Source organism: Phyllostomus hastatus, unplaced genomic scaffold, assembly GCF_019186645.2.
Source record: "Phyllostomus hastatus isolate PE091 unplaced genomic scaffold, TTU_PhHast_1.1 phas_contig_524, whole genome shotgun sequence".
Taxonomy (NCBI): domain Eukaryota; kingdom Metazoa; phylum Chordata; class Mammalia; order Chiroptera; family Phyllostomidae; genus Phyllostomus; species Phyllostomus hastatus.
In genome coordinates, this window is record NW_025333900.1 from 12555659 (window position 1) to 12581571 (window position 25913).

Below are 25913 nucleotides of genomic sequence, written 5' to 3' on the forward strand. Positions count from 1 at the left end.
ACACTTCCTGTGTGCTACGATGAAAAAGTTCTGGAGATAGTGGTGATGGTTGCACAACACCATACATGTACTTAATGCCACTGAACTGCACACTAAAAAATGGTTAAAAGAGTTGAATTTTATGTTATGTATATTTTACCACAATAAAACAGGGAAAAAGATGAGCTTCTAAAAATAGGTTGAGAGTTACTGTCCTACCACATAGTTGACCACACCTTATGCAATCAATGTTAGAGAATAAACTATTCTGAATGACTTTTCCAGATGAATGAACTGAGAAATTACTTTAAAGAATCATTCTGATGGACTTCTTTATGTGCAATTACCTATTTCCTTTTCCTGTAAAATAGAATACAATGAATATTCCTAATAGTACAAGGTTATTATATAGAATGATTTTACTCTTCTAAAAGAGTGACATCTTTACAAGCTCCCACAGTTCAGAGGCCTGTTAATTAAATGATTCCCAACTACTGTGGTTTATTTGAGTAATGTTATATATTTTTTCCTACCCCTCACTGCTCATAATTTTTACTGGTATCCAATACTTCTCCACACATTTGTTTCAATATGCCACAAAACCCTAATACCAAATTTGTAATAATGTATAAAAATAATAATGAGCCCTGGCTGGCGTAGCTCAGTGGATTGAGCTCGGGCTGTGAACCAAAGTGTCGCAGGTTCTATTCCCAGTCAGGGCACATGCCTGGGTTGCAGGCCATGGCACCCAGAAACCACACATTGATGTTTCTCTCTCTCTTTGTCCCGCCCTTCCCTCTCTAAAAATAAATAAATAAAATCTTAAAAAAAGAAATTGTTAAAAATATATATATAATAATGTGATTTATGGACATTCTTAGGTACTCTCTAATGCCAAAATGTCTTATTTTCAATATTAACTTTTTTTTTATTCCATGGCTTCTGGTAACATTGGACGAAACTTCCCAATTATGGTTATCAGTCATGGTAAGCCCATGATAATTTTTCCATAATAAAGATTTATTAAAATGTGTTTTTTTCTGGAATGAATTAGGGCTAAAAGTCAAGGGTAACTTTCACTGAAAACTGAATTCATAACAACACTTTATAATTGAGGTTCCTGGATTGGATTAATGAAGCAACAAATACTCTGCCCCACCATATTTTTTACCAATTAAAATATTCCACTATGCTGTCTGCTAATCACAGGCAAATTTATTAAAATTAAATAAAATTTAAAGTTCAGTTTCTCAGTTGCACTAGCCATGGGACTTTATTTGCCAAAGACTTTTTTAACACAAATATTTGAAACTTTAAAATCCTGCCAATTAAGAAAATTAAGATTTCTAAGTTATTTCTAACATTTATTTTTTAAAGCAATTTTGTATATTCAGAGATTAAGCCTGAAAATTATTTTAAATATTCAGATAGCCACGTTTCATTTCACATTTTGAAGATGAGTTAAGCTTTTATACAATCATTTAACAACTTACTTCAAAATTAAGGTCTCGGATCAAGATATCTCCATTTGGTGTTGCTAAAGGAACATGCTCAAATCTATAGAAGAAATGAATAAAAAAAGGATAATTTTACATTAAACACTAAGTAAATGTAGCTGAGTCTTATGTAGTTTAACAGATGTTTCCGTACATACTTTATAATGTTATCAGCATTGATGATTTCTCCAGCACCAGGAATCAAGGGAATGCTTTGTGCTCCTTAAATGGAAAATAAATGTTAAAGCATCATAATTACATCATGTATTAAAGCAGAAACTTAAACTATGTGACTTGGTGCATTCATATTTACCCTTTTCTTGTTGCGAGACCATTGTGCGCTCATATTTTCCATTATTTAAATCCTTTAGTACTTGCATTAATTCTGAAATCCGAGCAGTAAAACTGAAATTTAAAAAAAAGCTATGATCAAATTTCCATAGGCTATCGTACCTTTTACATTATTTATTTATTTACTTTTTTGAGGTAAAACTGACATATAACATTGTAGGCATTCATATCTTTTATTTTATATAGACTTAACTAAAGTTTCTAAAGTTATAATTTTGTTTAAATAAAATAACAAGTCTCATCAACATAAAATATATGTTGTGATAGTATGCTTGTTTCACTATTATGTTTCAGCAAGAGAGCAGAAAAATGGGGGTAAGGAAGAGGTTTCATAGGCTTCCTACCTCAACAGATACTTCTTAGTAGGTAAATCAAGAAGGTGGTTTGCTGCTAGAATTGTAAGTTTCTAGTAGATACCACAAAAGGACTAGTAATAGTACATTCCATAGGCCCAGAAAGTATGGACCCTGCGTTCCCACTGGAGAGAGCTATAAAGCCTTGTATAATGATGGCCTTCTATATAGGTATTTATTATATATACGCCAAGTGCCTGCTACCTACCTGCAAACGTGGAAGATTTGGAAGATTCCTCTCTTATAGTAAAGAAAGGAAAAAATAAAGTATTCTTAATATTAGATGAAAATCGCTGCAGCAATAGAGAAATCAAAACTAATGACAAGAGGTTGAGGCACATAAAAATGACATGATGGTCAAAGAGAAGGCATTCCACAAAAAAGGATTTCTCTGTGAATTAACAAGCAGCAATCTGCTAAAGGAACAGAAGCACCCCACATGCCATGAACTGTAAAGGCACAAAAAAGTTATTAACAAGTAGGAAGAATATCAGCATCTCAAATGAAACAGACTCCTCATGGTGGTTTACAACTTCTCTCTTGCTGTGGAGACCTTAACTGTCACAGGAGTAAAAGAGCAGGAATAAAGAAGAGGAAATGTACAGATGAATCACAGGCCTGAGAAAGATCTTAAGCCATCAAATTCTTCTAGATGACCTGAAACCTATGACGCTTTTTTATAATTTTTTTAGAGATTTTGTATTTATTTGTTTCTAGAGAGAGAAGAGAGGGACAGAAACATCAACGTGTGGTTGTCTCTCACGCACCCCCTACTGGGGTCTGGCCCGCAACCCTGACTGGGAATCAAACTGGCAACCCTTTGGGTTGTAGGCCAGTGCTCAATCCACTGAGCCACACCACCGAGGGAATGTTTTTTATACCATACCTACCCTTTGTATTGGAGCTTGACATACTGAAATATTTAATTCCATTTTACGGGCTAAGAACAATTTTACTAGCCAATATGGCCAAATATGGCCATATTTACAACTGTACCTACAGATACAAAGCAGCTTTTATTTTTCCATTAAAATCAATTTCATCTTTGTTCATTTTTTGCTATGTTGCCAATATCAAAGATTTAAGAAAAAAATGTATAGTGAGAGAAAGAAAGTTCAAATTGAGAAGATGCTAGTCATTAACTTAATTTTCTGTGAATTAATAAATGATTCAACATTTCCCAAATTACTGAATACCAGTGCCCATGAAGTAGTTTAACAACCCCTAACCTAGTTTAAAGCTCAAAAAACTTTCTAAAGGAAACTTGAAAAGTTCAGTAAAAGTTCAGAAAAATCTTAATTCTTTATCAAAACCAGCTTTCAGGAGCAGCAGCTTCAGTTATCACTGATCTTAACTTCAACTGGGCACAATCGTTAAGGGTAATGTATTTTTTAAAAATCATTCTCTAAAATTGCTCATTATTACTAATTTTACTTACCCAGCCAATCTAGTCATTTCACGGCCAGCCAAAACTATTCGGCCCAGAGCTTGAGACATTCGCAAAAGCATCCTTCCACTTTGGTAGTAATCCTTAAAAAGAAATAAATATCTTCACCTACCATATTTTGCCATATATAATGTGCACATTTTTGCTCAGATTTTTAAGGGAAAAATAAGGATGTGCATAATACATGGGTGGTACTAATTCCATATCTATATAAATGTTAATTTTTCTATTTATGCATACGTATTAAGTATAACTCTAGAAAGCAATAACAATATCTGCACGCAAAATAATACCCTGTAATATGATAATCAGTTTTGTTTCTAAATATAAATAAAAAATTGAATTAAAAAATTAAAACGAAAGATATTTTTTCTGGAAGTTTGGGTAAAAAACATGGGTATGCATTATACGTGGAAGACCATATACTTGGCAAAATACAGTAATTTCTAAGGTTAAAAACTAGGTTTTATTTATTTTTATATTTAAGTTTTCAATTTATTAGCATTACTACTATTTTACCTCTAGAAGTTCTGAATGTGTACTTTTGAGATGTCGAGGATGAGACAAATCTAGGAAAGGACGGCTAACAACTAGGTAACCAACTACAGTGGCAAGATCTGAAACAAAACAATTATAATTTAAAATATTTCCATACTTCACTTTTCCCACAAATTTCATTCCACCATCTCTTTTAAAGCGTACTTACATTTGGCAATTATGCTATCAATGAAGCCCATAGAAAACCGAAAGAAAATGAAATTATGTAGGTGTTCCACCTGGCAGAAAGCAAAAATGAAAAAATAATTATTTTCTATGTATTTAAAAAATGAATCTACAATGAGGGTTAAAAAAACTGTATAATATATTTATCCAACAAGTATTTACTGAGTGCATATGATTTCTGATTATACTGTACACCACATTTCATCCAGCACAATGATGATCACAGAACAGGTGACAAACAAACACTTCATGAAACCATTTCTATACAAACAGAATCAAAATTATTACACAGAGAATGCTCATGTGCTATCCCTTGCATGTAATAGTACAATGATATTTATTCATGATACTGTCAGATACATATATGCTTTGTTTTGTTTAGCTTATTGATCAATAATTATCTAAATAAACACACAAGCAAAAACAAAAGGAGGGCTTCATTTAGGTGAAACACTAGCAATCCAGATTGGCACTGGATGCTTTGCTTTAGTTGGAGACACGTGGTCTGTAATGAGTTGTATTAACTCATATGAGTTAATGCCACACAGCCTGAGTACATAGCTTTATCTGGCATGCATTATCTCAAAATGACAAGTCTAAAGATGTTCTGCTTTTTTAATGTTCTCAAATTAACCATCTATCAGATTATTCAAGGTCCTGCATGATCTGGCACTCGGCTCTATCTCAAACCCCATCTGTTTCTACTTCGCTCCTTCTCACTGAGTTCCAGTAGCAAACATGCTCCTGCCTTAAGGCTTTCCTCGTACTGTGCTCTCTGCCGGGAATGCTGTCTAGATATTGATATTTTGTGACTAACACACCCACGTCAAGTGGGCTTCTGATGAAATGCGACCTCAAAAAAGACCTTCCTACCATCCCAGCTAAAATAGTTGGGCAACAGCCTCCATCATACTCTCTACCACTTATCCCAATTCATTACCATCTGAAGTCACATCAAACATCCAGTTATTTACATGTTTATTCTCTCCTCCACTAAAATGTGCATTTCCTAAATACAAGGTAGTTGCTCTTGCTTTGATCTGCAAAAGAACAATGGCTGGAACATTTATTCAATGAATGCTATGGGTTACATTCTATGCTCAATACTGAAGGTACTTCAAAGTCCCTGAGCTCATGGAGTTTATATTCTAATGAAAAAGACAAACTAACAAACAAATAACATAATTATAAATTGCAATATATGCTTTTAAAGAAACAGATCATTAAAATGGAAAGTAACTGGTGGAGGCCATTTCAGATGGACTAATCAGAGAAGGCAAGGCCTCATATAAGGTGTAAATTTGGGGACTGAAATCTACAGGTTAAGTATAACCAAGCCATGTGAAGAGTGGACTGGTGAACAGCAGGCCCCTGGAAAAATTCCTTAAAAGCATTTTAGTGAGCACTACCAAATTCAGTCATGTTAAATATAAACAAGGCAAAAATCCAATTTATGAAATAATTTAAAATGATAGCCACTTTAATAGTTTTTAAGATTTTATTTATTTTTTAGAGAAGGAAGGGAAGGGGGGAGGAGAGAGAGAGAGAGAGAGAGAGAGAGAGAGAGAGAGAGAGAGAGAGAGAGAGAGAGAGAAAGAGAGAGAGAGAGAGAGAAACATCAATGTGCAGTTGCTGGGGGCCATGGCCAGGCATGTGCCCTGACTGGGAATCGAACCTGCAATGCTTTGGTTCGCAGCCTGCACTCAATCCACTGAGCTATGCCAGCCAGGGCCACTTTAATAGTTTTAAATCACTTCAAATATATATTTAATTTCACCAGTGTCCACTAAAATATAAGCTCCATATGTACAGACATTTGCCATCACGTTCACCACTGTTAACACACTGGCACCTGGAACAAGCACAAGCACCTAGGTGGCCCTCGATGTCTTTGGAATGAATAATAAATAAAATTACTTGAATTCAAATTTTCCAAGTGGTAAGTCAATAAAAAGTGAAATGCAGTTTCCATAAGACACAATGTTTATATTCTAAATCAAAGGTCAGCAAACTATGGTCCAAATCTAGCCTGCTACTTATTTTTGTTAATAAAAGTTTGAACAGAGCATAGCCACCCTCATTCATTTACATATAGTAGATAGCTACATTTGAGTGGCAGAGTAGAACACTTGCAACAGAGACCACAACGCCTACAAAGCCTAAACTGTGTATTATCATGTCCTTTACAGAAAGGATAGTACAGAGAAGGTTTGCTGACCCCTGCTCTAAATAATAATCTTCACAGTGTTTTCATGAATGCTATGGGAACAAACTTCCCACAGGAATCACTAAATTTATCAATAAGACTCCTATTCAATCTCTGTAAAAATATACTGACAATTATTTTAATGAATCTATCATTTTATAATTAGACAACTTAACATATTGATATGAAAGCATTTATTCTCTTATTTTTTATGAAAACACATTATAAAAATCCTGTATAGCTTTTAAAATAAATATCTTAAAATTAAAGATATATATTTGCATCTTGGAATAAGCCAAAAAAAATCTTTCCATAAATACATGAGCCTCACGCATGTTATCTTACCAGTTTTCGGAAGACTGTGTGGATTGTCTGCTTTTCTCTTTTATTCCCATTATAAAAGGCAATTTCTTCACTATTAAAAAAATAATTTAGCAATTAATTTTAATGTTACCCAAGCCTAAAAATTACTGTAATACAGTATTTTACAATTAAACAGTTTTATTCAAATGGACATTTTGTGATGAAGTGCTTATAAAGTACAACTCAAGCCATGTTCTACACTTGGTCTAGACCCAGCTCCTAGCTCAACTGATCAGAGCACAGAAACAGAAATACCTATCTGACTAGATCACAGACTAGACTGCGCCTATGTGTTGCATATCCATATGTAATCTGGCTGGAAAAAAATGTGCTGGGCTAATTTTCAGAAATCGGAATAAAGAATAAGAAGGAAGCCGCCATGATATGCAGGAAGGGATGGCTAAGATGGCCATCATAGATCACAGATAGAGTACAGAGTCAGGTAGGAAGGAGAGGAGAAATCAACAGCTAGGAAAAGATAGGTAGTGATGCCATGACATACAACCTTTGAAAGACAGAAAAGCAAAGTAAGTAGGTCCTCATGCCTTCACAGTGCCAGCTCCCAGGAGACCTAGCTGCATAATTGTTCTTATTCTTGTTCATATCCACACAACAACTTCCGTTTTCTTAAGCTGGTCTGAATGGGTCCACAAGTGCCACAAGAATCTTAACTAGAAATGAAAGGGTATTTTTATAGATGAAGAAAGGTTCAGTGTAGGTAAGTAAATTTGCTCAAGTCATACAGCTGAGATTATAATTGACCATATCTGACCCTAAACTCCACCCTTTCCATTTTATTCAGTATGATGTAAACTTTCCTAGCAAACTCCTCTTACAGCAGAAGAGAGTACAGGTTTACACAGAAGTCCTGAAGGCACAGTTAAAACAGCCTTTGACAAATACCTAATATTTCTTTAGTCTCTTTTCTCTTAATAGTTTTTATATTCTACTCCAAAACACACCTGTATCTTTCCCCTCACAAAAACAAGGTAACTCCCATTTCAACCCTTTCGAGTAAAATTAACTTTCCATAAAGATGTATCATGTTTGACCTGCTTCATGGATCCCCTGACACAATGATACAGAGCTCCAAGGGATCAGAATCCCAGTTTAAGAAACACAATTCTGCACCTACAATTAGTTTTCTTACTTCTTTCTATCTCCTCTGCAAATTTAAGTCTATAGAGGAAGGTGAGGGAAAATTCCACACGTCTCCTAAACTGAGTCATTTTAGCCCTATTCTAAAACCTGAAGAGACAAAACATCCTACAGCACTGATGGCTGCGTATCCAACATCTGTTCTCTTCTTCATCTTTTCTCCTAAGAGAACTCCAATCTTCTTAAAGTAATCTATCCTTTTCTGTGCATCCAAATGCTTTGGTAATGGCTTCAACCCCATCTACCGAGGATGAGTTCCAAATGGTCTAAGCCCATCACTTTGCAGTAATTGCTTTAGGCACAAATGAGCAAATACTAATTCTGGCCTATGAGATGTGAAAGAAAGTCCGCTGTAGGGCTTCTGGGAAAGTTTCCTTGCTCTCTTACAGCAGAAGAGGTGGCCCCATTTTTGTTTCTGGACTTTTTGCAGGGAAGGAAAGTTCATGAGATCTGGAACTGCTTTTGATATCTTGTGATTATAGGAAAAATTAGGCTGAGGAAAGGGGCAATGTACAAAGGAGAACAGACCAAGGAGAATATCAAAGAGCCAGAGGAGGGGTCAGGGCTGGGTGGAGGTCAGCAAAAGAGGGGAAATGGGGAACATCTGTAATAGTGTCAACAATTAAACAAGAAGAAGAAGAATCACAGCCCCGATCATACTGGGCCTAGAACTACTCTATCTTAAGAGTTCTTGTGTGAAGTAGTAAATGTCTTTATTGTTAGGACCTCTGAGTCAGGGTTTTCTGTTTCTTCCAATAGAAAGAATTCTAGCTGATACCATATTTCAGTCACAAGTCATCTCTCTACTCAATCATCTATTCTTCTGCCTCCCTAGAATTTAAAACCCTATTTAAAACTGGTATCACTTTAGCACTCCAAGGAGATAAAGTAAGAGGGAACTATTAAAAGAGTAATTTCCTAAGTAATTTTGTAAATGCCTATAGGGTAGTAAATATTAGGACCCTAAAAATGACTTATGGTTGACAGATTGATATATGAGAAAATTTATTGAACACATGTTACATATCAAAAACTGTGCTGTAAGTTTTATATATATTTCATGCTCATCCTTACAGTAACCCTATGTTATCTGCCTATTAGAAACAAGAGGGAAGCTATATACATAACTTGCCAAAAACCACTGAATATGTAATAGATAAATGGAGGAGACAGATTTTGAAAAGAGTCAGGCTGCTTCCAAAGCACAATACTTTTTCTTCCTAGTTTGGATTTTTAAACATCTGGAAAATAAGGAGAGGCACATGCAGGGAGACTGAATTACTGAGTGTTCTAAACACAGTCTCAAACAAAAATATTCGGGACACAATGAGACAAAATTTTTTAAGTATTATAAATAAATCTGAATTGTATTTTGACTATGTTTAAGGTGCAATTAACAGAAAATTAGTCACTCATTAGTCAGTAAACAACATGAAGAGGTGAATCAGATACTACATAGTTAAGGCTATCTACAAAAAGGATTATAAAACTGGTATCTTTCAAAATGTGTATTTTCAAAAGTGGTAAATATACACACACACATAATTTCAGTAACAGTGTTACTAGACTTTTTGAAGTCAACTTACGTGACATCAATAACCATAAAAATAAATTTTTAGTGCAGATAAATACATTGAATACATTTCTCCTTACCTGTTTGTGATCAGCCGGGAATTAACGTATCTATACTCTCCTTCATACTTTTGCTCAGTTATTGTCATCTTACCAATGGGTCTTCTGAGTCGAGTTAGGAATAGCCCAGAAACAAGTAAATAGGCCATCATACTTGCTGGGCCCTATTATTGTTGCAAGGGAAAGATACAGAGTTCAAGTATATCTAATAAATCTGAAAGCAACATGCACAATTTATATAGTTAATTCTTGACTTTGAGAGATGTTGATTTTTGACTAATTTTTCCCCTTGTTTCTCTTCTAAAAAAATAGACACTGGACATCTATGCTTTTGCCACTTATCTACTCCTCCGTGCATCACTGACGCTCACCTCCCAGCTCTCCTAAATATGCTCCCCTAAAACTCCTACCTGCAGTCATCACTCTTTCTAAGGCATCTGAAACTCTTCTGATGGAACTCTTCTTGATATTTCCTCAAGATTCCACAATAACTCAGATCTCCTTTTTAGTTACTCTTTGAATATTAATATTCTCTGAGGTTTCTTCCTTAGCTCTTTTTGCACAAATTTACATCTCTAGTCCCATCACTCTAAAAATCTGACACTTTTTCCAAATAAGTACTATTTATTTTCACCTCACTGCTCTGTAGAGCCTCAAGCTTAGTCCCCCCAAGCAAGCTCCATCTGCCTTTCCATTCTCATACATCTTGCTCCCAGTGACCTCATCACCCACTGACCATCCCAAGTCACAAGCCTCAAGTTGACCTTTCCAAGCTCATCACAGACACTTACTTACCTCATTTCTATATATACACTATGTTCTGCCATACTAAAATAATTGTTTCCTGAACATGCCCTTCAATGAAGTTGTTCATATGTCTGGCAACCCTGGCAAATCTAACAAATGCCTACTCATCCTCCTCAAAGCACCTCAAATAGCACCTCCAATTCTTCCAACACCAAACACTTTATTCAAACTTCTATAATTGGATTTAGCACTCTGTATTATAATTGTTTGAATATCTATCTCTTTTACTAGATCATAATCCCTCCCTGTAATAACTGTCCTACTCATCTTTTCATTCCTATTACACAGAACAGTATGTGTGGAACACAGTGTATATATTCAAGATTTTTTAAATTAATTATAATTGAATCTATGCATTTTAACAATTATACAAGTATGGGTAAAAAGATAACTAAAACATAGTTTCTACCTTCAAGAAAGGCAGAATCACATAACAGAAATACTTCAATGTATGTGGAGATATATATATTCAATAGGGATATGTTGAAATATTATAAAAATCAAATAAGTACCGTAAAAAAATTGTAACACAGAGAAGAGGGATCAGGCCTATGTACCTCTTATAACAAAAACATGATATAGTAATGATTAAATCTGGTCATGAGATAGCAAAAAGGAAGGTAGACAAAAAACTTCAAATTAAAAACTGCTTTTCCCAGCTTTTTGGAAAGGAACAAAAAAATCACTATACAAACTGTTTATTAACATTAACTACAAAATGTACATACGTACAACATGTTTACATATTTAAACATAAACCAACTACACTATTATATGGTTGCTATAAATATATAACAATAACATTACATATTAAATGACTGAAGTTAAATTCCAATAAGAATATACACAGGAAAGGTAAAGGTCATTCTCACCAACACAAATACCGGAGACTGGGTAATAAGGCTCACGGGATAGTCAACCATTTATATTATCCTAAAATAGTCTTGACATTGGTACAGCCACCATTCTAAAGGTATTCCTGATATTTTAACATTCAAATTTCATATTAAAATGGCTATCTCCAAATCTCTTTTTAGTCATTACTTTGCAACAATAAGTACATGTATGTTCAATGTTAAACACTATACTTAAGGTTATTAATATCACAAAAGTTTTCCAAGCATCTGACTTAAGGAAAAGTAAAAAGTCAAATTAGAATAATTTTCGAATCCTCAGTACAGCATTATTTTATAACCAGACTTAATCAGAACGTCTTGTAAAAACATGTTCTTGAGATATAAAAAAATTCTCACAAGCCATCCAGCTATTCATAATTAGCATTAGAACAATTTAAAAGGCAGAATAAAAGTAAACTCACCTGAGCTCCTATTGCACTTGTTAACTTGAAGATATACAAAACTATGTCTAAAAATGGCTGTAAAATAAGTATTAGAAGGTACAAAATTAAAAGGAACTAGATGTAATGTAACAGCAAGTAGATTAATCAATATATAAAAGATACAGTTCTTATTATCAAGAAACAGAAAATGGAGACTGCCTGACCAATGTCTACTATCAAGTAGGAAAAACATTTATCACTTCCCATCAACTAAGGTAGCTCCCTCTGTGACAATTAACCACTAGTAACTAAGTAATTTCTAAGGTAGTACAAAGACACTAAATAAAATGACCCAGGTCATAACCCCAAATCTGCTACCAGCTTTTCTGGTTTCTATATATCTTCACCTGTAAAAATGAGAGGTTCTTCCTGCTCTTAATACTGTTTAATTCTATTATTTTATCATAATATCTACATGCTGAAGTAACTGAGTAAGCCTATCTATGAATATAATTTTATGATATAAAACTCACACTTCTAGAACTAAAACAATACATTAAGGTTCTCACACAGAGACAGCTCAACCGACATACTAAAAGTGGGGTTTTTCTTTTACTTTTTATTGAACTTATTTGGGTAACATTTGTTAATAATTGAAGAGTTCTTTAAAAATGGAAAAATTTAATCTACACCTGAAGATATATTTATTGATTGGGGGGAGACAGATGTGACAGAGAAAAATTAATGAGGTGGCCTCTCTTATTTTTGATCCTGATCAGGGAACAAAACCTCAACCTGGGTATGTGCCCTGACCAAGGAACCAAACCCACAACCTTTTGTTGTACAGGACAACTCACCAAACAAATGAGTCACCCAGGCAGGGCATACTAAAAGAGTTTTTCGAAGTGTTTTCCAAGAAACCCAAACTGTGTTCATTCACTTAAGTTGACAGTCACCACTTACTGACTAATATGTACACTACTAGGATAGATGACTTGGTTTATTAATTGGCTTGTACTAAGGTGAACCTTTTCTTTTTGTCTTATAAATACTATCAAGAAGCTAGACATACTTGTGAAATTCAAGTACATTTAAAAGTTGATAAAATAATGACATATGTCAAAGTTCAAAAAATTAGATAATGTTAAAAAGTAAATATATTATAGTACATAACACTACTCCAATTAATTTGATATTTTATCCTATTGCAGATGTGACAAGACTTGAGCTATAGACTTGCTCAACTGAGAGGATGTAAAGACTACAAACCTACAGAATTACATGAAAAATTTTATCTATACACACCCTCCCCCACAATCACATGCATATAGAATAAACTTTAAAATGTGGTAATGGGAACAGAAAAGAAAGCTGAATTACTGAACAATTTGTAGTTGTCAGAGTTCCTAGAGTTTGGAATCAGTTATTAGCAAAGGCTTCTAGAGAACTCAGTAAAGAACAAAGTTTGGCATGAAGTGAAAAGGTATCTTGGCCTATTGGGGGGTGAAGCTCTTATAGATACATGTGACTTTTCTAAGAATTGCCTATCCTCCCTCCATCCACATGTTTGAAGCAGAGCATTCCTAGTCTTACAATACAACCCCCTTGTCTGTGAATATCTGGATCAGTTATGACCAGAGGCAAAAATACTATAAATGGTCCAGTCTAAAACCACCTCCTGCCCTAACTGGTATAGCTCAGTGGCTTGAGTGTGAGCCTGTGAACCAAGAGGTTGCCGGTTCGATTCCCAGTCAGGGCACATGCCTGGGTTGTGGGCTGGGTCCCCAGTTGGGGGCATGTGAGGGGCAACCACACACTGATGTTTCTCTCCATCTCTTTCTCCTTTCCTTCCCCCTCTATAAAAAATAAATAACATCTAAAAAAATAAAAAATAAAATAAAACAACCTCCTACTCCAGACCAAGAGCAGTCATGTGGATTGAAGTGGGAGAGGAAGCATCATCTAAAATGAAGAGGGAAGGTAGGTCTAAAATGAAGGGGGAAGGTAGGGAGTGCGGTGCACACAGTCTTACAGGTGCCACTACATGTCCTAGTCAATGCAGACGGTAATGGCAAAGAAGATAGCTTAATGAGAAGACTGTAGCAAAAGCTGTAAGGGGTATAAGATAACATGAGTGAGATAGGTAAGAACTGAAGAAATTAGCAGGAAGGAAGCCCATCACCTGAATCAAGAGCCCTGGCAATATTCTGAGAAGGGGTAGAAACAGTAATTAAATAACTGAAATAAATTAATACCTTATGAAAGGTTTTTGACTATTATTTAAATGATCTAATAGATTTAGAGCTACTGAAGGAGAGAAATGGGCAGGAAGAAGTGCTAGCCTAATGTCTGTTAATGGATGTAGAACTGAAAGCATAAATTGCGCGCCAATCTCTAACAATTGCCAAAAGTACACAGGTCAAAAGATAAACATTTAAATTTATGTTCTTTGATTGAAATCAGCCTGAAATCTTCTTATGAAATCTTTAAGAGACACTAAAATTCTTAGTTCTTGGTTAAAGCATCTCATAAATGTAATATTAAAAATTAAATAATTACAGATAAAACCAGAACTCTAATTTTCTTATAAAAGCATTAAATATTTATATGATGTTATAGCCATCAAATCAATTCTACATAAATTTGTTTAGATTTAAAATTCAACAGATTAACAAATAATTAAAAAAAGAGAGAGAAACTTACCTTACTAAGATTTGAATACAAATCAACTACACTGTTACAAAACTTTTCTACATCTTGTGTAAGCAGCTGGTCTGGATTAGCTATTCTGTTGTCCAGATTTCCCATTTTATAATATGTGAAAGCTCTAAAATAGTAATAAGAAAATAAATTTAAAACAAATGATATTTTTAAAAAATCACATTATCCCACATAGTTTAAATTAATAGAAACAGAAAAGTCTGGAGCTGGAAGAGGACCCAGATTGTCTTAATTTATTTTAAAGTCGAGGAAGCAATTCTAAAGAAGGATGACTTACCAATTAATGGAAGAGCCAGAATTACAGATTCTAAATACAGAATCTGTTGCTATATGTTTCTGGGTCTAAGGGTAATTTTCTTGAAAAACATAGCCAACAAAAAAGAAAAACTTCTATGTCTCAATATGCTAGGTATTACTGTTCAATTTAAGTATTTTTAATATAAAAATAGGTTATTACTTACTGTAGATACTCCTCATAGAGGTATTTAGTTAGTCTTACTCGGAAGCACAGTTTGAGCTCATTTAACCCAAACTTCAAGAAGTTATTAACCAGAGAAATCTAAAACAAACAAACACATATTATTGGTTTTGCTTCATTTCTTTACTAAATCATAAATTATTTCTCTGTCATTGGCTATGTCTCCAAATCCTATCATTTTTATAATAGTTCAAATTTATATAATTCAGTTGTTTTACTTAAAATTTACACAGAGACCAGAGAACATACTAAACCAAAAGCTCTATTATCCTGATGTTAAACTTTACTTGGAACTTAATTTTAGAATATGTTAATATCATTAATTATAAGAAGCATCTTGCTACCTTTGTACACAAAAAACAGCTAAGTCACCTGTCTAATGTAAAGGACATGCTTTTAGGAGTACCGACTTTTATGTTTATATTTTCTGCTTCCTACTACCAGTGTTACAATCCCAGACAATGGAATTCTATACATAATGCATTTGCATTTGTTGAAAAAAGTAGTAAAAGTCTTATATCTACTAATGCCATTTTCCAGATTATTTCTAGAGTCACATTTAGTACTCTTTTCCATCATTATATCAAAATTAATTCTTCCATAGTTCCAAAGTCATATTTACATAAAATTTTTCTTAAGAAAACACTGATTTCCTGCTGAATCTCAATTTTTAATATCTAAGCTATTTATCTCAAACTTTTATATTAAAAGGTCTAAAAACCATGAATGTCCACCTTCAAGTTTTATTAAATCTGATATATAATCTAATTAATTGAATTTTACAATCAAGCTCCTCCTTTTTATTCCCACATTTAAAATACTAAATTTCTTATAATGCCAATAAAATAGAATAAAAAGCCAAGCTAAGAAAATCACTTATAATTAGGCCAAGTGCTCGCCTTTGTTTTTAATAAATTCAGATAATAACTTCCAATTTAACTTAAAATACAATCCACTATAATACTGTGGACCAAAACAATAAACACGAATCAGAGTGACTTTGCCCCACAATGAGACCTCTGCCCCACAAGAGCTTTGGCTGTCACACTGTGGGGTGGGCTGGGAACCACTGCCACTTGGTGGGACATACCAAACATTCAAGAAACCCTGACTTAAAAATTCCACATATGTATCATCCACATACACATAATTGAACCAAAGATAATTCCTTTTAATTTTTCTATCTAGTGTAAAGGTGTACATTGAAATATTCCACTATAAATTATAAAACTAAATTCAAAATAGGAACTTAGTATCATAAATCTTTAAAGAACTTAGTAGGTAAATATCCTTAAAGATTTTAGAAGGATGAAGTTTTTCCCTGTGTAAATTTAATGAATTCCACTTACGAGAGGCATGGCAGCAATGAAGTTGAATAAGTATCTCTTGAAATCTTTTCTGCTACGACCAATGATACCACTGCAAACCACCACATGCAATGCATTAGTTGCAAAAGAAGCAATATTTAACATTAAGAAAACTTCTGTAAGTCTCTAAAATTACTCTTAGAAATTTTTACTGAATCAAAAGAATCAATAAAAACATGTTAAGAAATATTTTCTTATAAAAATCTTTCCAATTTTTGAAACTGTATCACTTTAAATAGCTTCCTTGAAAATCAATCTATATAAATGGAAAAATTAAATAAGAATAACCAATTCTTTCCTTCATAAAAATGGTAATTTTAAAAAAGGCTTAGGCTGTCACAGAAGGGGTTTATAGGGCAAAACAATTAACTGTGCAGACCCAGGAATGGGTTACTATGGACAAAACAAACTATTTCTTTATCTTTAAAATATTTTAACTTTCTGATTCTCATCTGTATGAACATGTTTGTAGAATTAGTCTCTAGAGAGACAGACTAATGAGAGATCAAGCTCTCACTATAAAGGGCCAGGAGTGAATATTTTAAGCTTTGTGGGTCATAGGTTCTCTGTGGACAAACACTCAATTCTGCTGTTGTAGAGCAAAAATAGCCAAAAATGAAAAATCCTGTATCCTAATAAAATTTTACCAAAATAGGTAGTATTGGCTTGACCTGCAGGTCTACTTTACCAACCATGGGACTAGAAGATAACTCAAAACGTAGATCAGTAGGGTTCTCCAGAGCCTCAAGGTCTTTCACACACTTCAATGAAACCAGCTCCTCTTTTTTCAATCTGTTTTTAATTTATATATTTACCTGTTTTTAAAATATCTATAAAGAACTTTTAAAGTGAGAGTCCCTCCACTTTTTTTAAGGTTTGAAAACCATTGTATCATGTAAGTAAAGACTCTCTGAGTTCACCTCTAGTAAAAAGGTATAATTTACTTGATCACACATTCTTTTACCAAATAACCTTTATTAGTACTCTCAAGTATAAATAAAATACTTAGTACTTTGAAAAATACTGCACTAAATGATTTAAACCTAACTCCATACATACACACAAAGTTAATGGGATATGATAGAGAAAAAATTTGCTTTTTATGAAGGAGTAGGTAATAATGCCAAGTAATGTTCGTTGGTCTTTTAGAGCAAAAAAGTTCCATGGTCAAATGAATTTAGGAAAATCTGGGTTAAACAAAGCTAAGAAATGTCTTCATTAAAGACCTCAGTGCTTCACGTATAATATGTCCATTGTAACTCCCTGAGGGGGCTGTGCAGCATGTAGCATTTCTTCTGCCATAATTAGCATTCCACACAACATACTTTGGGAAATGTTACTTTAGCCTGATAGAAAAATTAACAGTCCAATTTTGATACAGCTGCTAAAAGGAAAAAAATAAGTTGAACTAGAAAAAAAGTTAAAATAAAATTTTTAACACACAAAAATGCTGTTTATAACAATAAGAATATTAGAGACAAGAAGCAATTAAGACAGAACAAAAGTTTAGAGATTTAAAATTGTTTGAACCAAACTTTACATAAACCCAAGTGCTTTAGTGCTGCCCAAGCTGCAAAACACACAAAATTATAAAACTTTGGTAAAACACATGCTATCATTCAGCAATGGTTTACCACTGGAATAGCAGCTATAAATTTAAAAAATGGTTTCTTGAATAAAGCCTTATTTCTGCTTATTATTCCACTGCAAAAAAAATAATAAAGAATAATTTTATAGCAACCCCAATCATTATTACGTTTGATACATGTAAGAATCTTATAAAAGATAAAGATGCTGCTTATAGCCAAATAGGTGAGAGCTATATACAGATGATTACATACAGAAGCAATAAGGTAGAAGGGCTGTCCTCCATTAAAGACAAGGTCTGTCCTATTAAAATTTGCACACACCCCAAAGTCATTAGCCACTGCTAACAAGTAAGCCTAAAAGATGTAAAGAACATTAAAATGAAGTACCCTAAGGATCATAGCAGAAATAAATGAATCTAGTCCTACTCTGAAAGAGGCAAAATGGAAAGCACAGATAAACCCATTCACAATGTAGCTTTACTAGTAAGAGAAATGTGAACATTTTTCAAATAAACCTGTTCCATAGCATGATTCACAATATTTTAAAACTTATAATTTGACCAAATAGCAAATATTCCCTATATAGCAGAAACTCAAAAATATTTATTAAGGAGAAAGTTAATCAACTTTAAAATTACCATTTCACATTGGTGAATTGGGGTTAAGAATATAAGAAAGTTCCTTGTACCATTCTTACAACTTTTCTGTAAGTTTAAATTGTATCAAAATATGTTTTTATAACCTCTTAAATTATTAATTTTTTCTATAGTTCATAACTAAAATTCAAAACTCAGTACCCAAAAAGCTGATTACTCTAGCAGAATTACAAGCTGGCTCACACTACATAATAACTTTCCTCTGTCCATCATCACCAATTAATGCTACTTATTCTTTGTAAAGCATTTTTTGAAGGACAGTAGGTCTTTGAGAAAATATTTATTAGCAGCTACTCAAAGTTGGAAATCTCCAGTTTAGAAAAGTAAATACTATTCTTTTGGATTACAAAAACATGAAATCACAAAATCTGAATAAAAGAGGAAAACTTTTAATTTTCTATACTATACCATGATTATGCAGGGTTTTTATACAAAATATGTGATAGATTCTACACAAGTATTTAATATGATGTCGCTCACAGTTGATGTAATCTATAGATTTTTGCTACAGGTAATTAACAATGTTATAATAAAGCCATCAAAGAAAAAAGTATGTAATTCTGTAAGAATGTAAAGAAGCATAAATGTCTTCTCTACATTAATTACACAATGGTCTCAAATACTTGCACACACAGCTCATAAAAATAGAACTTTGCAATAAAAACGATCCTCCTAAAGCTGATATGCTAGCAACAATAAACAAACATTTCAATTATGTTTATGCTGAAATTCTTTAAATTTATTAGACGATTCCTCACTAAGACATAGAGACACAAAATTGACCACACTCCCACCACAAACGCCTACAAATCCTGGGAGACTAGACCTTCAACAAGCCTTCAGCTTGGCTTCTAACAAGATTTTTAGGCCTTCTCTTTTAAATATGAATACACAGCCAGGAGTGACAAACTGCTTGAGGAAAACTTCTAACAAGAGTGACAAAGGATCATAAAGGAAAACAAACAATGCAGGGAGTGAAATAAAAAGTCCAGACTTAAAAGAGCGATTGCTACAAAAATGAACATTCATACAAAAAGATAACTCTTAGAAATAAAATTTTAATAAAATTCACTGGATGATAAAATTAAAAGAAATTTCCTAGAATACAAAATATCAGTAATAAAAACAGTGCAGAAATTATAACATAATCAGATGATCAATCCAGGGGGTCCAACAGTAGACTATTAAGGATTCCAGGAAAAGAATACAAAAAAAAAGGAGAGGAAGAACAAAGAATGACTTTCTAGACTGAAAAGAGCTCACCTCATGGCCAGCACAATGAGTAAAAGAAGAAATCACAGGAACGTTCAGTAAGTTTCCCAAACACCAGCAATACATCAATAACAAAGGACCGTAAAAGCTTCCAAAGGGAAGGAAAAACAGATCTGCTGCTGAGGAAGGGCAACAGGAAGGGAACTGGCCCCACCACCCATATGGAACTGTGATTAGTACAAAGTTTTTGGCTGTGGCTGCACATCAGAATCGCCTGGGATGTTTCAAAAAGTAATGTTTAATTGAATCAGAATACCCAGGGTGGGCCCAGTCATTAATTCTCAGAATTGCCCAGAGATTCTAATCATCCTGCAGCCGAGGTTGAGAATCAATGAGTTCTACAGAAGCAACAGGGTGGTATTTTCCAAAATCTGACAAAAAGTAAGTCCCAACTTGGAAAGTATAAACACAGCTATATTATCAATCAAGTGTTCGAGTAGAAGACTTTATCAGATCTAAAAGCTCTCAAAAATGTATTTCCTTTGCACCATTTCTCAGAAAAAGACTGTATCTGCCAAAATGAGAGAGTAAACTGAGAAAGAGGGAAGCAAAAGATCCAGAAAACAGGTTATTTAATGCGGAAGAGAAACATGAAAGAAATCTGCAAGATCGTGATAAAAGCAAATTCAAACACAACTGCTATTTAGTGGGTCTAAAGCACAATTGATCCTGATTAGAGCAGGAAGACAGGAAACTAACAAGAAGCATGGGGTGGGTGGTAATAGTAAAAATAAATAGATTATCACATGTGTTTGACGATATTACAGTATTGAGGAGAGTTTACTGTGTTATCAATAAACTTGAGTTGAATTAGTAAGAAGTAGGCAAAAAACTAAAGCACACAAAACCTTGTACTTTATAAATGTCAGGAAAATCAAAAGGCTGTATATAAAAGAAACTACCAAAATATATGCCATGTGGTTCAGCTGTAAACAACAGTCAAAATCATGTAAACAATAAATTCTGATTTAACAAAATACTGCAATATAACAACACCGAAAGGATAAGCATGGGGGTGGGTAAGAGTATAAAAGAGTTAATGCTCATCTTCCAAAGTAGGCAAATAAATATATACTCTCTAAAACTAGAAACAGTAACACAAGTATGTTACACTGAAATGCAGAGATAAAATGACAGATGAAACAGCAAAAAGAACAGAAAGTGACTGGCTCCAGGGATGACAACTATGAGTGGGAGAAATGGTGCACCTGGCTGCTGTGTCTGTGACTAACGCCTACAAGACTAATTGACATTAAGCTATGTTCACATATTATTTTTGAAGCTGTTCATATATTACTTTGATTAAAACTAAAAGGCCCAGGCCCAACCACAGGTGTCAGAGAGACCTGTGTTGAATACAGGAGCCTACACAATTTACACACATTCTGAAGCATGTGGTTAGGGCTTTAAGCCTATGCAGATCACCTATACTCTCCTAGACAGGTGAGGCAGAAAACATGTGCGTAAAACATTCTTCCTTGTCCTATAAATCCCATAAGAAGCAAATTAAGGATATGAGGAAAAAAATTCTTTATTTCAAAATTTGGGCACATTTTAAAGCTTTAAGTGCTGTCATTCAAAAGTTATCTTAGACTGAGTATTTAAGACATTTTCTGACAAAATATTGCAGACCAGCAAACAAAGTTCCAAGAAAATTTTTATTCTGGCATTCAAATTGGTATCCTGAGGAATAAATTCTTTATTAACAGACGTTATTTTTGTTTTGGGGTCCAAAATTATCAACTGCAATGATTAATAATTAACACGTAGAAAGACTATAATGAAAAAATTTTATAAACACTAACTTCAGAAACTAAAAGAAATGTCTAAGAATTGTTTCCTTTTAATAAACATTTTCAATGTGATACCCTAATATGCTTTGATAGTTTCCTCCTAATTATCTCATTAATTTTAGTCATCCAATTGGTGAGTTTTTTAAACCCCCAATAAAGCACTTATTATACTGCATTTTAATTTTCCTCTGTCTTGTCTCTAATCCTCTACAAACCATCCACTCTGCAGGACTTGATGCAGAGAGGGTCCCTCCCGTCACCAGTACATCCCTATCACAGAGTTCGTCTCCAAGTAAATGAACGGAGACATAATTTGACTTAAGTACTTACACTTAATTTAGAATCTTGCTCATTAAGATATTGCTTAAGTATGAGACAAATTAGTATTTCATACATATGGGAGGAAGGTGAACAGAAAAGTACCTTTCAATGAGTGTCCCATTTTGAATCATCCAAACATCACAATACGTTCGAGACACCAGCATAACAGCAATAAGTATCAAGTAACCTGTCTAAAATAAACCAGGTATAGTAAATTAAATAAATGCATTTTAGAAAGTTAAAAAAAAAAACACATTACCTTGGCAAAGGTTTGTTATTTCTAAATTTAAGGCTTTATTCTAGCTTTAATACAGTTGGCTGACATTTTACCTATAGGAAATTTTAAAATATACTTAAAAAAATTTTAAATATAAATGGAAAAGGCCTTATAGATAATTTATTCTAACTTTCCTATCCAAAATTCACAAGTGAATCCTAGTCAGGTCAAATGACTTGCCTTCATAAAATCAGTCAATGGCAGAAACTAGCCGTATAACTTTGATTACCTGAATCACCGTGTATTGTGATTGTCTTATATTTTTAATATATGACTAATAAAGAAAAGTGATAATAAAACTGTCAGTATGCAATTAAACAACAAATATTGAAGCCTAAAATTTTAGCTAAGTGGAATAAATTTGGTTCAGTTTATCAGGAAAATCTCTAAGAGTGCCCCTGCACTCACAGGGCTTTCATTTTAGTTAATTAAGGCAAGATTTACACTTTTTAAAAATATAAGAAAACAGACCAATGTAGGTATATTTGCATTACTTCATGTGCTAAGTAACAAGATGGGAGGTCTGGGGTAGCAAAAGAGGGTTATGATATTAGAAATATATTAACTAAACCAAGTAAAACAAAGGAAAGAATGAGGACTATGAGTAAAAAAGATGAATAATTCAATGGAAAATAAGAAATGGATTAAAACCATATGAATTATGAGCATGGCATATCCAGCAGAGTACAGGCCATATCAAAATACTAAAAGCTTCTGGGTAGAACAAAATGTTGCAAAGTGTTGCTTAGGAAACATTACTGAAGTAATGCTGTGCAAGATGGATTATCAAGGGGAAAGAGATGAGGAGCTGAGTGGCTGGCTAGGAATCAATCATCTCTCTGTGCAAAATGAGAATCTACCCTCCAGGCTCTAGCAGACATTCAAAGATGACCTTAAACTTTCTAAATTGGAAAAATATGACAGTAACATAGAAGCTAAAGTCAGGGAAGAGGGTGTGTGACAGGCAGGACATTTGGAGAATGTGTTTAATTTCAAAGTTACAGAATTGAGGGACAACTGTATCTAATACATAATTTTTGCAAAACAAATACTGTTTTATAAAAAGGTAAATGTTTTATTTATATAGCATAGAGTCATTATAACCTTCCAGTCTACAAAAGAATAAAGAATGTGATGAAATAAAAACAATAAAATGAAAAGGTGAAGGTAGTGAAAATACAGCCCTTTAAGTGAAAGACAAGGCAGGGAGTCATAAACATAGAGTAAATGAAGCCATAAGAGAGAAGACAGTGTCAAAGAAAATCTGTGATTGTGCTGTGACAGCTGCCACCCCCATGTTTCCTGGGAAGAAACATGCCATCTTCTATCCTATCCTATCATCTCAAAGTTAGGCATTCAATTGACAATAGAAAGATCTGTTAATTTTAATGAATGCTGTCTATATGTCACTTTAATGGTAGAGTTAACTTTTAATTCAGACCTCACATACAGTCTCATAAATTAATCATCTGAGGTATAAAGGTAACATTAGACAAAAATAGTTTATTTTTTCTTCATTTTATGTTCTTGGCTTAATTTATCCTTAAAGAAGGTATCAAGTTTACTTGTCTCACTTTAGCAAAATCTGGCAAACTTTATTACTGACAGTCCTGAAATGCCTTTATATAAAAGATGTTGTTAGAATCACCACTAACAATGGTGATTTCATAAATCAGTTCATCTCTACCACCAATTTTTTGTGATTTCTACAGGCATTTATTTCAATTTCTTGAACCAGGGTTAAAATTGGATTTTTATATTGCTCAAAACTGGTTTATAATTACTCTGTGATATGGCTTCACCTAAACAAAACTGGGAGGTTGGCCAAGTTAGTCTCTTCTACCTCCTTACTAACACCCAGATATTTATCCAATGTCTCACATTCATTTTATGGTCAGCAAATCCCTGATAGGCAGTTAAATAAGCATTATGCTGTTAACTGGTAAGAGGAATAATACAAAATCTTTCCAGAAAAGCTTGTATTTTATATAAGGATTCTCTGAAGTCAGGTAGGTTATAGAATGAAAAAATGACGAATTGTGCCTGAAGAGTCATGGGAAACCTTCACAAGAAGATAATGAACATCAAGGTTTTTTTTTTAAAACATATCTGTTTCTGTTGGGGGTGGGGGTCAGGCTGTCATAAACGTGATGCCATGACAGCACACACTCTGACTGAAAAACAGCAGAGAACCTTCTAAGCAGAGGGTACTGAAAAGAAGGTCAAAGTCAGGATGTGATTTACCCTATAAGAAAAAATAAGCAAAATATATTTACTAGGGTTTTAGAAAGAAGACTAGTTAGAAAAGGAGAAAAAGCAAAAAGACCAATTAAGAGATTATAATAATCCAGTAGAAATGGAAAGAGACTAATTTAAGAGAAACTCAAGAATACTTGGAAAAAAAAACATTTAAAAGACAGCATGGGGCAATAGTAGGTTTACAGTTGTGAGTACATCAAATAGTTTACTCTTGTATTATTGTTTATTAACTATTATTGTTATTTTCCATACAAACAATTGTAAACCTACTTTTGCCCCACCCTATATGAGGGAGAGAGCAAATTTTAAAAGTTTCAGTGTGACCCCATTTTTATTATGTGCTCACACACAAGACTATGCACCAAAAAATAATGACATGAGTCCTCTCTGAGTGGGAGGCTAACAAGCACCAGGAAGAAAAAGTATCTATCTGCAATTTTCAGTTTTTCTTCAAAGAACACATATTATCTCTAGCCAGAAATAAACAACTATTACTATGTTTTAGAGTTTCTTAAGGGTGGAATAACCACAACACGATTTGAAGTGAGAGGAAAGGAAAGGCAGTCCAGTGTGCTGGAGGGGCGTTCACCGGGAACTGTAGTGCTTTGAGGTGTCTTATCTTTTCTAGCTATTAATAGATTATAAGGCAAATGCTTTTTTAAATTTGAACAACTGGAAACATACTATGTTTGAAGAAAATAAATTTGGCAGAAAAGATTAGAAGGGGAGAGTCTTTGAAGTGAGACTGACTAAAGAACACTATGACATGAGGGCAAGAATATTTAGAAGAAAAAGTTGCCAGATCCCAGTGACTGAAAGGATAGGTGACTGACAGGAGGAAGAAAGAGTCAAAGGTGTATTTTTAGTGAATAAAAGGAGAATATTGAGGTGATTAGATTTTTAATAATTAAAAACACATCAAATACAGATAAAAGGGCAAAGAAAGGGATAATAAAACTTTATTCCAACAACTAGCTCACTTCGTGAAAATACTTGAAAATTTTAGATATCATTTTGGTATCTTTAAAACATATTCAGTTAAATATGTAGCAGCCCCTAAATATAATCCCTATCAATGTGACTTGTTAACATCTTAATAAAATAAAACTTGTAAATTTAAGGTTGTTTTCATTATATTATAATAAAGCAACACCACTTACAGTAGCTGCACTAAAGTACTCTAGAATGTCACATAAAATAATAAAATAGTATTACATTAAAAAACTATTTAAAAACTGTCACTAAATAACTAGGGCACTTACTTGCATGACAGACAATGATTTAAGACAAAAATTTAGTAATCTTCGTTATCTATAGTTGAAAACATTTGACCTGTAGTTTTGCTTTATAATTTTTGTTCTTATAACATGTAACCTTTAAAGTTTA

The 25913-nt window shown here is 33.5% G+C and overlaps 1 protein-coding gene across 2 annotated transcripts in view; it reads right to left on the bottom strand.

Annotated features, from left to right (window-relative positions):
- Positions 1-25913, bottom strand: part of ABCD3 (ATP binding cassette subfamily D member 3) — a 76906-nt gene that overhangs the window by 16003 nt on the left and 34990 nt on the right. Inside the window, exons 4-16 of one of the 2 annotated variants that reach the window (XM_045847100.1) lie at positions 22094-22182; positions 17995-18064; positions 14977-15074; positions 14498-14621; positions 11834-11890; positions 9730-9872; positions 6901-6970; positions 4333-4402; positions 4146-4243; positions 3618-3709; positions 1789-1880; positions 1634-1697; positions 1473-1536 (exon numbers count right to left, since the gene is read on the bottom strand). In XM_045847100.1, coding sequence (XP_045703056.1) covers positions 1473-1536; positions 1634-1697; positions 1789-1880; positions 3618-3709; positions 4146-4243; positions 4333-4402; positions 6901-6970; positions 9730-9872; positions 11834-11890; positions 14498-14621; positions 14977-15074; positions 17995-18064; positions 22094-22182 — 1131 coding nt within the window. Of the gene's footprint in view, positions 1-1472; positions 1537-1633; positions 1698-1788; positions 1881-3617; positions 3710-4145; positions 4244-4332; positions 4403-6900; positions 6971-9729; positions 9873-11833; positions 11891-14497; positions 14622-14976; positions 15075-16342; positions 16413-17994; positions 18065-22093; positions 22183-25913 lie in introns of both variants that reach the window. The other variant, XM_045847099.1, reaches the window with a different exon arrangement.